This window comes from Lonchura striata, chromosome 2 (assembly GCF_050655825.1).
Source record: "Lonchura striata isolate lonStrDom1 chromosome 2, ASM5065582v1, whole genome shotgun sequence".
Classification (NCBI taxonomy): domain Eukaryota; kingdom Metazoa; phylum Chordata; class Aves; order Passeriformes; family Estrildidae; genus Lonchura; species Lonchura striata.
Window position 1 is genome coordinate 7,645,962 of NC_140704.1, and position 17,349 is coordinate 7,663,310.

The following is a 17,349-nucleotide window of genomic DNA, read 5'->3' on the forward strand; positions in this document are numbered from 1 at the left end:
TTTCATTACCCTGCATTAAACTTCTGTTTTTCCTTTAGAGTTTCACTAGCTAAATCAGCATGACCAAAATCCTCTTCACTTGCTATTTTTTTTTTTTCTTGGAACGTGAAAATGGGTAATATTTCCATGATTTTTCCATTCTGTGGTTTTACTGCTGGGACAATATTGTTTCTGTTATGGCTTGTGAGCAGTACTTTGTATTTGTTCTTAAACAGATCTGATGCATGAAATGATGATGTTCCTGTGCTTTCTCAGGCTCTGAAGTTTTAGAGCTGAATACTATCAGGTTTGCTCAATGTTTAGGTGAATAAGCTGCTGCACTGTCAGACCTGAATGTACAAGAAGTAATAATCCATACTAAAAAAAGAAAAATATATCAGCATTTAAAATAAAGAAAATGAATGCTGGTATTTTAAAAGGAAATGTATTTTCAGGCCTCTTTTTCTCTCTCTGGGTTTTGCACTTTGTATTAATGAAGTCAGTCTTTCCCCTTTCTTCAGGAAGGCCAGAAATTGATTTTTTTTCTTCTTTTTTAATGGAATTTAGGCTTCTCACATGCCTCACTGTGTGAAGGCTTTACAGAAATCTCCACACATGAGTCTTTCCTGAAGATTTAGTTGTACCTTCTGGCAACCTCTCCAAACATGCTTGTCTGCCCTATCCTTTATCATAAACACTTCCCCTCTTTGCAGATGTATTTTAGTCCTGAGTAGGGGATCGATTGCTGAAGGGAATCCTGGAAAAACAGGCTGGTGCTATTCCTTAGTGCATGACTAAGGTGGCATCAGGGTTTGCTGTGCCTCACATCACCCCAGCACTGATGGAGTTTCCAGACTGGGGAAAGCAATTATTGCCAGTTTGCCTTGTAAATGTTGAAAGGCATCTGCTGTTCTTCTGAGCTGCCTGGAGAAATGGAAATTGATGCTGATAATAAACATAATTATAAAGAAGGTGTCTGCAAAGACTCCTGATCTGTAAAGGAAAAGTGACATTTTAAGGTCTATGCTGTGGATATAATGAGAATAGGTATTGGCTTTTAAATCATTATACTGAGGCAGGGATGGATGTTTGATAAAGTCTCACTCATTATGAGACACTATATTGCAAAAAGTTTGTGTTGTATCAAAGTTCATGATGACACAAGGGTTTAGATTGGAAATTCTTTATTTCTGTATCTCGTTTCCAAACCTTTCTACATGAAAAGAAACAACAAACCTTGGGATTTGTCCTTTTTTTTTTTTTAATGCAGAAAGGAAAGGTGTCAAAGACCTTCCCTTTGCAGACTCTCCTAACTCCAGTAAGGTTCAAGCCTGGCCTGTCCAGACCATCATCAGGGTTGGGTTGCAAAAGACAAAGAAAAATGAATGTCTGGGTTTGGTGCAAAGGTTCTGGCTTGATGTCCCTGCACAATCTAATCTTGAAAACAGTAATGTCAAAGAGGAACAGAATAAGAACACATTCCATAACATTTGTGCTACCTGATAGCTTATTTGCCAGGTATTTAGAATGAGGTCACAAAATACCAGCTTTTAAATTAGAGACAGCTTGGTGCAAATGGCAGTGATAAAAGAGTCAAGCTGAAAATAATATTAAATAATTACTGTGAAATAAAAGGACGATTTTAAAGTTGTAATTGAGTTTGATGTGTCACAATTATGTTATTGGTAGCAGTTCATGGCTCATCCAATGTTATTATTGCAGAATCAATGTTTTCATTTAATGTTTTCTGGATCGTTGTTGTCATCTGTGGTGCTTAATTGAATAAAACACAAGATTCACTTGGAATAGATGCAGATACAAAGTACTAAATTTCTCAGAGGAAGAATGTTTTCACTTTGTTTAACCCAAAGCATTCGTTTATTTGCAATTATAATTGATACTGGCTTGAGGAGCATTCCTGGAGTACATTAAGCAGGACAGCCATAACAACAGTATTAAATTTATGGCAGATGAGTGTAAATAATGCAGTATTAACTGTAATGGATTCTGGACTATAAATACACCACCACATCCCACTGGGTAGGATCAGGAGTCTTATTCATGAATGACTTTCGATGTGCATTGTGTGAAAGGAAATAAGCCCTGGACTTTGAATTGCCTCTTGATACTTAGCACAGAGTTGCACATTTTGGTAATTCTGAGTTGCAGGGTAAATACCAGGTCTCAGCCTCCAGTAAGGTTGTGGTCTTGGTGTCCAAGCCCAGCACTGAAAGTGGAAACAGAACTCTGAGTTTGGTGGAGGTTCCATCAAATCCCACCTGCCAATGAGCTTCCCCTGTGCAGTGAACTGCACATTTTAAATCCTTGCTCAAAGTGAGGTGCAACATCACCAAAAGCTACTGAATGTGAATCATTCAATCTTTCTGTATGCAGGAAGGGTACAGAGATGTAATGCTGCACACATGGAAAGAATGCCTCAGAAGTGAGTACTGGAGAAAAAAAAATCTGTCCTGTGTGGAGAGAGAAAGTCACTGATAGTTAAAATAGTCTGTTCAGGAACAGGCAGCAGAGTATTCTTGTTGGGACTGTAAGGTATTTTCTGCAGGGTCTGTTACCCTGTTGAAAACTCCTCTAGCCCAAAGCACAGAGAGCCCTCAGCTGTGCAGCTCCTTGGCTATTGTAATACAAATACTGAATTAAAAGAAAAAGGTTATTTTTCATTTAATTTCATTATAATGATCCTATATGGTAGCTGTATTGATTGTATGAAACTATTCTACAGGACTATTCTATGAAGAAATACTTTTTTGGTTTTGACTTCAGCACACAAAAAATGGGTGTTCATTTTTACTGTGTTGGGATTGCACTTTCTCTGACTATGTAAGGAGGCTTCAAAATTAATGTGCCTTGCACTTACAGCCACTTAGAGCCACTTCATAGAGCCAGAGTAACATCAAGGAGCTTCAGTGCCTGGAAGAAGATGTACAGGATTTTGCCAGGGTGGAATCTCTATCAGATTTCTATGCAATCAATTATCTCTGATTATAGACATTTAAACCTCATTTACAGTGCAAAATCTGATGAATATACTTAAGTTTCTGAATTAAAAAAAAAAAGTATTCATCCCAAACAAATTAACTACCTCTTTTCCTCCTGGAAGGGAAGTCAAAGTGAAATGATGTTCTGGTATCACATTCCACAATTCATTGTGAGCTCTACTCTTTCAGCAAAGGCCTACCTGCATCATAGGGGCTTATTTTACCATCTGTGTTTGCCTAAACTTCTGTTAACAAACTATATTGTTATTGGGGAGAAAATTAAATCTTTAGAGCAGGTTTCTCTAAGGCAGCTGTCTGAATCCTCTGTGTTGCTGGAGAATGTGTCTGTGTCAATGAATGTGAGACTGCAGAGTTTATTTAACAGTGAGATACAAAAGGGTTTATTTTATTACAATTCATGCCATCCTAATGGACCACTTGATAAGAAAGTATTAAAACATAGTGCTGGATGGACTGTCAGTGAATATTTTATTTGCCTTCTACCACTACCACATAGATGAACCAACAATCTCAGGCTGGTACTCAGTGGTTAAGATGAGCTGTTTAATCAGGCCTGGGGCATCCTGCTGCCAATATTATCTAAAGTGAAATCAGTTGAAGGAAAACACCAATTGAAAGCATCATTGCAAGACTGTAACTGCTATTTTTGTAGCTTTTAATCACATGCAGCCTGTCTCTGGCTTCTATGAGGGGTGGGGAGGGGGGGGGAAGTTAGAAATAGATTTATCTATTTTGGAAAGCTTGTCTCTTAATTTCTTCATTTCTGGACATAATTAAAAGCCTGATCTGTTGCTTAGAGTTTTCTCATGTACTTTGACATTTCTTTGACTTCTGGAAGGGGTGAGGTGATCAGTCCAGCTACTTCTGAAGAATGATGTCTCTGAAAGCTTTGTACAAGAGTTTTTCTTTCACGCTGAGCTCAGATACATTGCCCATCAATCTCTTACATTTTCTGCTCATATTAATCCTCTCAGAGTAGCTACTGCTTGTTCTGGTGTCACCAAACTGCAGCTCAAGGTGAGAATTAGTTAACTTGGTGCTCTGGATTGCTTGGATTGCTCCATAAGGCAGATGGAATTTTCTTTCTTTTGTGGTTTTTCTTTTTTTTTTTTTTTTTTTTTCCTGCTGGCCAGCTTCTATTTCCATTATTTCAGGCTCTTGCAGATTAAGCCTCTAAACGTCCCATCCTGCAGTCACTTCCCACACCAGCAGAAGTCTTGATCTACAGAGATGAACAATAGAAATGAAAAGACTTCTGATTCCATGAATAAATATAAGCCCTAAGCTGCCTTATTATCCCTGGAAAATATGTCCAAAAAGATGTCTTTGGGTAATATTTGCAATAAAAGGCTGATAGTGTTCTCAGGACTGATGAAATCTGCCCCTTGTTGTTTCAAAAATTCTGATTTGCTCCACAGAGAATGCAGTGATGGAGGATGCAACATTTTTGTAGCATAAGTTCATGCACAAATGTGAAACTTTGTGAGTTTTCCAGAGGTAACACATTGCAGATACTGCACAGGTAGAGCTGGGCACTGGCTTTTCAGGACACACTGTTTACAGCAAAGCCTGACCTGAGCACATGGCATTGATCTACTGCCCACCCTGAATCTCCTCTTGTAACCAGGGTAGGATAACAGCAAGCTGCAAGAGGAGTGGGCTCCGTTTTTGGCTCTTTGTGGACTTTGGTGCTGTATTACAGCATATGCAGGCAGTCACATGCACCACCTGTATCTGATTTTTATGTGTGTACATATGATGGGCATATTTCATATGTACAGTCACATGAAATTTGAGAGGTGTGTAAAGGAGACATGCATAATTACCTGTGACAAGAAAATGGCTCACTCTGGTTTACTCTCTCACACTCCAGCTCACATTTCATACTTGTGTGATTTCCTAAGGATTTTATATTCAGGGTGAAAAGTCCACATTCCTGCACAGCTTTGTGTAACCATGTTATGGAACTTTCTGTTAGTCTCGAAATATCTCAACTTCCCTTCTTTGTACTATTTTCTAAACTAAATAAAATCACAGATTTTTTTATTTATTTTTTTTTTTTTTGTGCAAGAATTCAGAGGTTCACAGCTGTAGGCTACTTTGAAATGTTTGTGTCATTATTTCTACTTTGCTGTCTTCAGAATACAGTAAAATCGAAAGGTCAGAGCCACAAAATCAAAAAATAATGTAGGGAAAACAGTGCTGGAAACAAGCTCACTAGTGAGTGTTTTAGAAAGGATACATTCCTTGTTTTGGGTTGGGTGTGGGAAGTTATGATTAAGTACATCAGAGTACCTGTGCAATGTTTTGGGGAGGCTGTACTGTATTTTATTCATATTCATAAAAATGCATGAAGCTCTTTAAACCAGGTTGGGGCAATCTCAAAGTAATACTTGTGGCAGCAGCTCTCTGGCCACAGAGAGCAGGCACAGACTTTCCCAGGCATTTTCCCTGGGAAGGCTGTGAGAAAATCAGAGAAAGGATAACAATTCTTATCTGCACTTGCTGCACCTGCTGTTGTGCACATGTGGAATGTGTCATGGAGATTTGTTTACCAAAGGGTGATTTCTTAATTGGACAGTGGATGGTTTTTGGATGGACTGACCAATTAGGTCAAAGCTGGATTGGATGGGCTGTAAGGGTTTCTTAATAAATATGGTATAATATAGGATAGGATGATAATAAAGCAATTGATCAGCCTTCTGCAATCATGGAGTCAATGCTAATTATTACCTGGCTGGGGATCTGTGTGACAAAACACTGAGCCACAGTGTGTTAAACAGAGGTCCTCAGTCCCTCAGTGAAGGTTGCTCAGCACCCCTAGGACCCTGCAGCAGCACTCAGCATCCAGAGCCATTCCCTGTGCCTCAGCCTGGCTGTCACACCCCAAAGGAACAAACACCTCAGATGGGAAGGCACAGGGAGCAGTCTTGGCAAGAGACTTTTTCATGCTCCCTGTACATCCCATCTCTGCTGCTGCTGCTCTTGTGCCACTGAATTACAGCCTTTTAAAGACTCATCCCTGTTTCCAGTAGGGACAGTGTGGGCAAGGTTGAGGCACCCTTTGTCATTTCAAGTGGTGTTGTGGGGTTTCACTCCCCTCTGCCTGCAGGAGATCAGGGGCTGTGAATCTGCCCCTGCTCCAGCCCCACCTGAGCACCCAGGGTGGCATTGCTGAATACCTGATAAGTCTCTGCAATTAATGAACATTATCAATGCTAAATAAAGTATGTCTTATCCCCTTTTGCTGTGCCCAGAGCCCTGCTGTTGTCCTCTAAGATGTATAGGATATATAGATGTTATATAGCTCTTCTGCACTAATTTTCTTGTGCTACATGTAGATCAAATAAATACATGAGAACAGGACTCCACCACCACATTACTTGAGTTATTTATCTTATTTAGGTTTTTATGTACTGTATATGTTTGTACATCATGCTGTAAGGTTTTCACTTTTTTTATTGTGTCATCTGGCTACAGGTGAGTTGGGAATCTGGTTTGGTGCAGTATCCTCAGAGCTGAAGAGTTCCTCTCTGAGGCAGTTAATCCAATGACATAGTACTAGAATGCTTATGAAAATGAAAGCTCTCCAAGGTGGTACAAATAGCACATCAAAACTGCTGGTCAGTTTAAAAAAAAAAATTGGAGCAAGGCATTGTTCTGGTTTCTGTTTGCTACATCACAACAGAATCAGCTCTTAGGGCTACAGTAGTAACAAGCCAATTCTGTTCACCTTTTTTATTTTAGTAAACACACACTTTCACCTCTGTGTTGGGGTTCTCAGTAGACCTCTCCAGTTGGCCCATTTTCCATAAATTGCATTTCCACTAGAGGACATTCAGCATACCAGTGCCACGTTCTGTGTGTCCTGTGGGACAAGTCCCTGTGGTGTGAGGTGAGTTCAGGGGGTACTGAGGCACACGGGGAGCTTGAGTGAGGTGAATGAATCCATGCATTACTTGTTTTATCTGCTCAATGGAGTTTTGCCCAAGTGTTGTTTTCTGCCTCTTCTTTCCACTTTCAGACTTGAGAACACGAATCTGAAAACATTGTGGGTTTGCCTTCTCCAAAAATAAAGACATGAAGCAGACAGGGAGGGCTTTGGGTCCCTTTGTGCCTCTGTTAGAGAAGACAAGTGTTGGCAGTGTTTTCATTGTTCAGACTCTTTGAGAAGGTTATTTTAGGTTGGAGGAAAAGCTTATCTACCACACAGCTAGCAGGAATGCAACAACATATGCTTACCACAACAGATTTAATCCCGAGAAGTCTAGAAACACTTTAATAAAAAACACACCAGCATACAAATCCTCACAGCCATCACAGTCCCCACCAGAAACTGAGGCCAATGTTCACCACAACCCTTCCAGCCCCTGTGAGCCTGCTGGGGAGGCAATGAACACAAACAGCAGTGCAGGTGGCACAGGTGACATCTCTGCCCCTCTTGGTGTTGTTTGGGAATGGTTGAGAGAAGTTATGAGGCTAACATGGTGTTCAGTGGTCACCACTTTTCAGGGCCCAGTGGTCACACCCTCAGCTACAGGTGATAGCAGACCTGAGGAGATCCTCTCCAAATGCCCAGAGGTGGGCTCAGCCTGCCCAGCCTGCAGCATCCAAGTGTTTTATGTTCAGAAACTGAGATTGTTTGGTCTTTATGCCTCCATCACCTGTGAGACTTCAGAGGCTGTCATGGCATAACTTTCAAGTCTGAGATATCTTAAGGATAAATGTATGTTTTACGCATCCATTTAACAGTGTCATTATTTTGCATACCCTCACTATTAAAAATGTGTGGCTTGTGTTGTGAGTTCAGGTATTTTTTGCCTTTTATTTTTTTTTTTTTTTTGTTAAAGCTAATATAAAAGTAAATGAAAAATAACAACCATTGTGATGAAAAGTGTACTTCATAAAACAAATGCTTAAAAAGCCACTTGCTCCAGCTGCAGCTTTTATGTATAAGGATCTCTCAGGCAATGTATGTGCTTACATAAGAAATCTTTCACAACATTTACATTTAAACCAGTCATCATCTTATATGCAGATCATTTATTCATCCTATAAATCACTTTGGAGCTAAAAATGAAGATGAGGCTCTCTTTTTCAAGCAGTAGGCTGCTAAACAGCCTAATATGTTTGCAGCTGTTGTGAACATGGGGATTCTCTGCTTGACAGTGATTTGGGGGGGATATTTTCTCATCCCTGGTGATGGCCTTACATTTTCTGACCTGGATATTTCAGTTCCAAAACAGGGAAGGGAAGGGAAGGGAAGGGAAGGGAAGGGAAGGGAAGGGAAGGGAAGGGAAGGGAAGGGAAGGGAAGGGAAGGGAAGGGAAGGGAAGGGAAGGGAAGGGAAGGGAAGGGAAGGGAAGGGAAGGGAAGGGAAGGGAAGGGAAGGGAAGGGAAGGGAAGGAAAGGAAAGGAAAGGAAAGGAAAGGAAAGGAAAGGAAAGGAAAGGAAAGGAAAGGAAAGGAAAGGAAAGGAAAGGAAAGGAAAGGAAAGAATTCTTCCATTCCTAGAACAACAGTTAAAAAGAATACATACTGAGTCAATAAGGAAGGAATTGAGATGCTACCTAGAAATAACCAGGAGCTATGGGGGGGAAATGTCAGTGAATATTGATCCCTAAGAGCACAGGGAGAAGGAACACTAAGCCAGACTGTGAGGAGGCAAACTTTGCAAAAGCAATTTGGAGACCATTCACAGCTGGCACTGAAGTTGGGGGCTCAGAAGTCTCTCTCACATGGATAAACAAGTGAGAAAGAAGCATCTGTTGTATTTCAGCTGCCAAGGTCACACCAGCAGGAGCAGACAGAGGGGCAGAGAAAAGCCAGTGACAGGGTCTGCATTCCTTACAGGGATAACACAGCGTCACACAGTTGTGTCACTGCTCATCCCCTGCCTTTGAGACTGGGATGATGTATTAAAATATATACACTGACTCAAAAAATAACCCCACAGTGGATTCAAAGTAATGTTTTTGAGCAATAACTACTTCAATAGAAAATTCTGACTGTCACACTTGATCTTTAGGGCAGGCAAACCAAAGTGGGTGCAGAATCCAGAAGTAAGAAGAGCACAAGTACCTGCCTGCTGTGTTCCCTAGAGACACACTCCAGTTCAGGCAGGAAAGTGCTATGCAAAACAGCTCTAGCTGTGCATGAAAGAGCAGACTCCTTCACAGCTTGCATGCCCATGATGTCTTATTTGTTTACCATGAACTGTGGGGTCCTGGAACTCGGAGCAGCAGCGAGAAATGTGAAGCAGCAGAACACAGTGCTTCAAATCAACCTATTATAATAAATTTAAACCACCTTCTCCTGCTCAAGATAAAAAAACAAATAATAAAAGCAACTTAGGCTTTGGTAATGGACAAATAATAACAACACCACAGGACTGTTATGCAGACACAGAAGTCGTTCTTGCAATGCCCATTGTCTCAGTGTCCCCTGCTGCCACACACCTGCTGTCTCAGATAGCAGGAGTTCTCATACTTGTGGGAACATTTTGAAGTGTATCCCCTGTAGGAACAGATATTCATGCAAATGACTAATTAATGGCATTGACTGAATAAACTGGATTTGATCTGTTAAATGAAAATAGCACACCAGATTGCTTTCTTAATGATTTTGGTCATGCTTTCTTAATGATTTTGGTCATGCGTAATGGAAATGTGATGTATTTTTAACTGTAACTATATTCATAATCTGATATTGCCTCTAGTCCTTTCACAGAACCTTTGAAATCTGGAAAATCATCCATCTGAGTGGATCTCCAAGACAGAGAGATCCTCAGTGGAGCCTCTGAAAATTCCTCTGGACATAAAGACTCTCCCATGACTAACCCTTGGTAGAACCAACATGTTGGAGACAACCAGAGAGGGGCAACAGTAGCAGGGCTGATGCAAGATAAAGCTAATTAGTGCATATCCTTAATGGCCAAAGATTTTCCTTTGTTTTAAAATAAAATTAGTGTTGGGATGCCCACTGGCAACCTGAGAAATCTTGCCAAAGCTAGGGATTAACTTGGAGCAAGAGTGGTTTTTTGGTCTTCTAATAGGAACTATTATGAGAAGCAGTGCAGGGGATGGTGTGTAGGCAATAGAGATGTTCTGCAGCCTTTGTAGGAGTAGGGCTGATGTCAGCTGATCTCCCACTAAGTGTTTCCAATTCCAAATTCCAACTGGGGACATTGCTGTGCAATAATGTGATATTAGTGTTGTCACATTCTTGGAGAGGGGCAGGGCACAAACTGTGCTTTCTGAACAAAACAAAATTAAATTCTCCCTCTCCAAAGCTCATTCAGATGAGCACAGAACAGAAATCTCCAGAATGAAGAGCCAGAATGGCTGCCTGCTTCTGAAGCATCAAAAGCATAAACTCCTGTAAAAAGATCTTCTAACCATGCAGCCCTCGTGGGTTTACAGCTTTCTGTTCTTTGGCATCTTCTGCATGAGGAGCCCTTGACCTCCAGAGGGACCTGCAGAGGAGGCTCAGACCTGAGCCATGCAGGTCCAGCAGGAGAGGGGCTGTGCCACTGCTTTTTGTGGGGATGAGATGCTGGCACTGGGACTGAGGAGGGGTAGCTGGTCACCAGCACGCCCTGGCACATCTTGGGACCACAGATACCTTTATTTTCATGGACCCTTCCCTCTTGTTCCTCTTTGAATTTCTCTATAAAAAATTGGAATGGTGGTGCAATAGGGCATCAAAGGTATTTTATCACTCTTGGAGGTTGAGTAGATTTATCTTTTCTGGAGCATGCTGCTGGTCTTAGAAGAGCATTGTTCAGGGAGACCTTCTCACACCATTGCTGCAGGAACTGCCAGCCTTGTGTCCCCACCTTGGAAAGCAGCATCAACACACACTGAGCACTGCTCCCTTTGCACCCTCTGGTCCCACCTTTCAATGGCTGAATGCTAAAATCCATGGCTGCAATGTTTTTAAAATTTATATCACCTTTCTCATAGTGGATGCCTGTGTTGGCAGAGTCTGTCTCTCTTCCCGAGTTGTCTTTAAAATGTCTACTACCTGTAGAACTGTCCTAAAAACCTGTAGCCCTTACACCTTTTCCTTTGTAACATACCTCTGAGTAGATTTTTCTCTTGCCATGAGCTTCCCTGAGCATCGTGTCCTTCCTGAACTGAGAGCAAATCAGCCAAACCAGTGGGTACTGTCAGCAAGTGTGAATCTCAGAGGGGCTGGATGTACAAAACCACATTGTGTGGTGTGTTCTGCTGAAGGTAACACATTACTGTACCCCAAATACTAATGATATTAATGGCTTAGACACCCCCCCCCCCCCCCCCCAAATTTCAGATATGTAACTCTCCATGGGATCTGGTCATTATCTGGAGAAAGGAGTACATTAGCAGACGGATCAAATGTATGGTTAATCAAGTAGAATTAATTTCTACCCACTGGCTTCAACCTCCTAGGCGTGGCAATGAAAGGGGAATAAATAACCCAGTGTGGTACAGGAAAAACCTCAGGTTTCAGTGGAGCAGAAGGGTTCTGCACCCAATAACTGCACCTGCTGCTGCTGGCTTATCACTGCTCTCAGTCTGTGCTCCCTGGGACAGATGTGTGCAGCTGGAGGGCTCACTGTGAGTGCAGGCTGCTGGTGGATCTGGCCTTTGCAACACACAGGGAATAGGAATGCTCTGTCCTGACTCCTCAGAGCCCTTGCTACTTCCCACAAAGGAGCTGCTCTGTATCCAGACACCTCTACTGCCAGGGAAGGGCAGAATCAAGGATGGCCTTGTACCCTGATCTGCTTAAAAATATTTGGGAGCAGTAACAAGCTGCTCCTTTTGCTATCATATATTGCTGTAATGCTTCATCATGAAAAAGGTTGCTGTGCTTTAGCTCCTAGGAGTTCACAAGTCTTTGTGGTGATGACAGTTTGAGCTTTTGTTCCACCTTATCCTCCAGAGCCACTGGAACATTAATTCCTCTGCAGTGTTCAAGGTTTTCAACAATCTTTGAGCAGGAAGAAGCTTTGTGGTGACTTTGTGAACTCCAAGGAGAATTTTAAGAATGATCCCAGACCACAATCTTGTTCCTGCCAGTCTCGGGAGAATGAAGCACTTTCCCTCTAACAGAAAATGCTCCAGGACATGTGTGACTAATTTGTTACAAGGTAATTAAAAATTATCTGTATTACTGCAGTGCTGCATGATTTTGTTTAAACAAGCATTCTGGGTGAAGATGAGTTGAGAAGCTGGAACAGCTTCTTTCATCTGTTGTTGGTTCCTCTCCTGATGGGAGGGAGTTGGCTCTGTCCTGCTGTGGGGCCTGAGGAGGTAATTGCTGTCAAGCACTCATTGTAGCTGGCATTTAGAACGTGCATCTTGGTTAATGAGGAGAGCTGTCTGTGCTCAGAGTGGGCTCCTGAGCTGTCCCGGTGGTGGCACAGTGCAGACCACATGGATTGATGGAGGATGCTCATGATAGAGATGCAGTTTGTGTGGGCAGGGAGTGAGTCTGGAGATTGACACCTTCCCATGGCATGGGCAGGGAGTGGAGACAAAGATGTTTCAGGTGTGGGTAGTAGAGGTTGAACAGCCTGTTTTGTATTTGACCCTGGCAGGGAGGAACAACCTGCTCTCTGTATCCTTGTGGTCAGCTGGGATGCTGTGGAGGGGGATGGATGGGAAGGTTGTTCTCCAGGGTCCTTGTCTGTCAGGGCTTCTGCCATGCCCCACATGGGGGTGTCTGGGACCCATCCTTCTGCCTGCTGGCTTTGGCAGCTACAATTCTTGTCCTTTGGTAGGGCTGTGTTAATCTTTCATCAGTGGTGCCTCAGCCAAGCAATGGCGTTGGTGCCCTAACACGGCTCAGAGGTCAGGAGGGACAGCCTCACCCTGCTGATGTGTGAGGAGATTATTCTCTGCCCGTGACTGACAAGCACTTCTGAATGGCAGTGGCCACTGTTCCTCCTCCAGTGTCCCCCCAGGAGGTGTTGGGCAACCTCAGAACCCCTTTGATCCAGGCAGGAGGGTGACAGAGAGCTTGAGGATGTCACTGCCCCTGCTGCCACATCCTCAGGCAGTGAGCAGCTGGTGGACATCTGAGGGGATGGGACAACCTGCCCTGCTCAGGGGTGACAAGGAGGTACAGCCAGGCAGGGAGATCAGAAACACCGGGGAGGCTGTGCCAAGCACTGGGAGATGCAGCCAGAGCAGCAGCCTCCTAATGCCTCCATGTAATGAGGCTCAGCCACATGCATTTGCATAGCTCACTGCTGGACTAATTAGTACAATTAACTTCTTACGTGTCCAACAACAAGCTTAGTGGGAAAAAAAATCTACATTGTAAGGGAGAGTGGCCATTTCCAGAACAACAATGAAAACCGTGTCTTAAGTTGTTAACTGTGAAAGAATTGAATCTGCAGGGAGAGGGCATGCAGTGCAATTAAGTTTAGGGATTTCCAGTGTAGGTGCAGAGAGGATAGGGACACAGTGAATGGCCCATGTTTTAAAAAGGGATCTGTTTTGCAGAAATTTCCAGCATGTACAGTGGGGGAGTGAAAATAAAAAACAACCAACTAAACAACAAAAACTCCCCAAAACCAACACACCAATTTCAAATACTGTTTTGTTTTATTTGACTTCCTCTTGGAAAGAAAAATAGCAGAAATGTGGAGTAAAGCAAACCTTCATTACCACTCACAACAGGTAGAAAAGTAGACCAAGCCAGTTGGAAAATTCAGACTGATCCACTTATATAAAACCTTGAAAACAATTCTGTTCTGATGGCTGGGGGAAAATGTATGAACAATAGCCTCACAGTAAACATTTAGAAAATACTGTGACTTAAACTATGGGGACTAAAGAGATGCAATTGCAATGTAAACTAGGATTGTGTCAGAGTATAATCCAGCAAGAAATCAACAAAGGCAAGATTTGAATGCAAATTGTTGTTTCTTGTTAGAGAGGTGCTGTTCACTTATTTTTTTTAATTAGCTGTTGCCTGGGTTGTGGCATCTGAGAAAAGGCAAGGTTGTCCAGTTTACTACCAGAACAATTCCATGTTGCAGATCTTTGATGTCATGGTTCCTATGAACTCCAGTAAATGTAATGGTGAAAATGCAGAAACAGTTAGGGAGTCTGAGTGGTGTCTTTAGGAAAACTTGGCCTGCCGTTGATCTGTTCCTGAACCAAGGATCAAAATTATCCCAGGTGTAAGGAGACATTGACTGCAGGGGTGGTGGTGAATGTGACCTTGTATAAAAAATCCGTGCTGTAAAATTGAGGCTCAAACGAGGCATAATCACTTCCCTGTGAGATAAACACTGTGATGTTCCCTTTCCTTAGCAGGCTGAGATCCCAGTATCACGTGAGTGAGAGAACATTTAGCTTTACACAGCCCTGAGGACAGCTCTGGGCTCCATCCCGGCTGTGCTGGGTAGGAGGTGAAGATGGGAGAAGCAGCGAACGTGACATTTTCGTGTCACCAGGTGCTGGGGTGAGTGAGGGCTCGCATCAGTCCCAAGCCAACACTGAACAGCGCTGCTCTAAGTTCTGCCCGCTGACTGAGGGCTCCTTCCCGGAGCGTGGCTCTCTCTGCGCCTCTTGCTCAGGCGCATCCCGTGTCACCCCGTGCCGACAGCGAGCTGGGCTCGGAAGGCTCCTGTGACAGCTCCGATGTGTCGGAGGGATCTCTGTCATGGCACAGAAGCTGCAGGGAGCGAGCTACAGCAGCGCGGAGCGGAGCAGGGAACGCGTGCCCGTGTGTCACCCCGCAACGTGACCTCCGTGGCAGCCAGCGCAGCAGCCACGCACGGTGCCCCCGTCACACCGGGGGCTGGGGGGGATGGAGGAGGATGGAGGAGGATGGGGGCCGCGTTTCACCCTTGAGGGGCAGCTCCCCGGAGCGTCTGGGAACCGCTTCCCTGGCAGCGCTGCATCCTCCCGAGCGGGCTGGCAGCGGGGCAGCGGCTGCCCCTGGCACAGCTCAGCCTCGGAGGGGCACCGAGGGCACCGCAGCCTCCGCCAGCTGCGGGAGGGCGACAGCGCGCCTGGCACGAACCCGCGTGTGCGCGGACGCGGCCCCGCGGGGATGCGGGACGGGGATGCGGGACGGGGACGGAGATGGGGGACGGGGATGCGGAACGAGGATGGGGACGGGGATGGGGATGTGGGATGGGGATGCGGGACGGGGTTGCGGGACGGGGATGGGGATGTGGGATGGGGATGCGGGACAGGGATGGAGATGGGGATGTGGGATGGGGATGCGGGACGGGGCAGCAGCCCCGCGGGGATGCGGGACCGGGATGCGGGATGGGGCAGGGACCCCGCGGGATGCGGGATGGACATGCTGGACGGGGGATGATGGAGAGGTGCCGGCCGTGCGCGCCCCGGAGCCGCGCAGCGAGCCCAGGCTGCCGGTGCATGCGCAAGGCGCGGGCGGCCGCCGTGGAGGTGGGGAGGGAGCAGGACCACATCGCTGCCTCCGGCTCCGAGCTGCCAGTTGCTGGTTGCCAAGCAGTTATCATTGTTTCTGTGACGATTGCAGAGGCTGTTGCTAATTGAAGAAGCCCCCACAGCATCCTTCTCTCTGCTCCTGCTTCTGCTTTTATTTTAGAGGCTCAAGGGGGAAGACAGCCAGACTAGTGCTTTTTTACATTGCATTTTTATTTAATTCTTTTTGTGGGGGTGGGAAATTTCTCAGCTGGTGATTAAGTGATGGACTAGTTACTCATCCGTATCCCTTTAGTCTTTGTGTGTGTGTGTGTGTGTGTGCGTGTATGTCTGAACACACAGACGAGCTTACACACACACACACACACACAGAGTAAAATCCTGTTTGCCACTGCAGTGGGCACAAATAGGTGAGCATGACTACAGCCAAGGAGCAAAATGCATCAGGGAAACAAGTCCAACAGCAAGACCAGGTAATGCTTATTTTTCCTCAATTTCAAAGAGATACAGATTTGCAATGTGTGGCTTTGTGTTTCTTGTATGATTATTATGATTTTTTAAAAAATCTTTTTGGTGTGTGCTCTTAAAATTGTCAACTGAGTCACCAGCCAGTGGCAGGAGGGAAGTGCTGTGTAGCTGGCTTCAAGGTCTGCTTTCTCGGTGTGTGTGGAGACTTGGGGGGAACTGAAATTGTGCTGATTTTAACAGCCTCTACCTCTTGCTGAAGGCAATAGAGGTTTGTTCTTGTTCCTTACACCTGTGCTGGGAGGGGGGAATATGTTAGGATGGAGGCCCTTTCTCACTAGAAGAAGGGGGCAAGGGTATTTAAAAGCCTCTCTGCAGATAGATACAAAATTGTAAAAGTCGTGTTCAGCTTCTGACTTTGTCATGCACTTTCAGTGAATTTTTCTTGCCTAGCATTGTCTTGGAGGGGCATTTCAGGGTAGAGCATGTGCCCAGGCTGTGCATGAGCAAGCAGGGATGGCAGAGGGGGCAAAAAGCAGCTGCAAGTAGGTAAAACTCCTGCTGGCTTTGGGGCAAATTGCTTTGCTTGCAGCATATCTGAACTCGGTTAATTTATTGCTCTTGGTAGGTGCTTTATGTGTTTCTGGAGTGGTAGAAAGTTAAAGATTTCATTCTCTCTGTCAAGCCTGTATTTTGGATGATATTCCTCTCTGCCTGCACTTACCAGGATGGAATGAAGTCAAAACTTTCCCTGTCTAAAAAGCAGCGGGTGGCAGAAGAAAAAAGAGATGTATCCTCAGCTGTAAAGGATGGGCAGAGTTAAGAAGTGGTGGCATAAGGGGAAGTGTGGCTGCGATCTCGGAGCTCCAGCTGAGGCTGCTGAAGGTTCCTGGGCTCTGGGGGCACTGGCAGATCAGCATCTCCCTTCTCCTCATGCCCACCTTCCCCTCCCCATGCCTGGGGCACCGCGGTGGAGCCCAGACACTCCAGTGCTGCAATTGTTCCTCATCTCCTTAAGACATTGGAAGTTCTTCACTTTAATCTTTGGTTAGGACAGCACAGGAGGATAATTTAAACAGATCTCTCAGGGCACAAATTAATTCTTAAAATAGTTCTTCCTGGAGTGATAGGCTGAGAGCCTCATATATTGTTTTATTTTTTTTTTTTCTTGTTATAGTATTTTAGGGAAAGGAAGACACTAAGCACCACAAATAGCATCATATAATCTGCATTTTCAGGGTGACTTTATACCAGTGACCAAAGCAGGCAGGCTCAATGGGTCAGAGAAAACAAGATGAAAACAACTTTGATATTTGGGGTTAAGAAACTATGACTTCATCTAACTCTGCAGGTGTTGGACTGTTCTTGTCTCTTCAATGCTTTTGGAATATATATTTTTGTCACTGTTTGCTGCAGATTAAAATGAGTCTACCTGTGTTTCTGGGAGGCAGCGGTTTAAAAGTGCCT

At 44.4% G+C, this 17,349-nt stretch overlaps 1 protein-coding gene across 6 annotated transcripts in view; it reads left to right on the plus strand.

Annotated features, from left to right (window-relative positions):
• Nucleotides 1-17,349, plus strand: part of DPP6 (dipeptidyl peptidase like 6) — a 548,806-nt gene that overhangs the window by 281,239 nt on the left and 250,218 nt on the right. Inside the window, exon 1 of one of the 6 annotated variants that reach the window (XM_021543892.4) lies at nt 15,407-15,890. The exons of the other annotated variants lie outside the window; for them this stretch is intronic. Within the exon in view, the coding sequence (XP_021399567.1) occupies nt 15,834-15,890 (57 nt within the window). The 5' untranslated portion in view covers nt 15,407-15,833. Of the gene's footprint in view, nt 1-15,406; nt 15,891-17,349 lie in introns of those variants that run through there. 6 annotated transcript variants of the gene reach the window in all.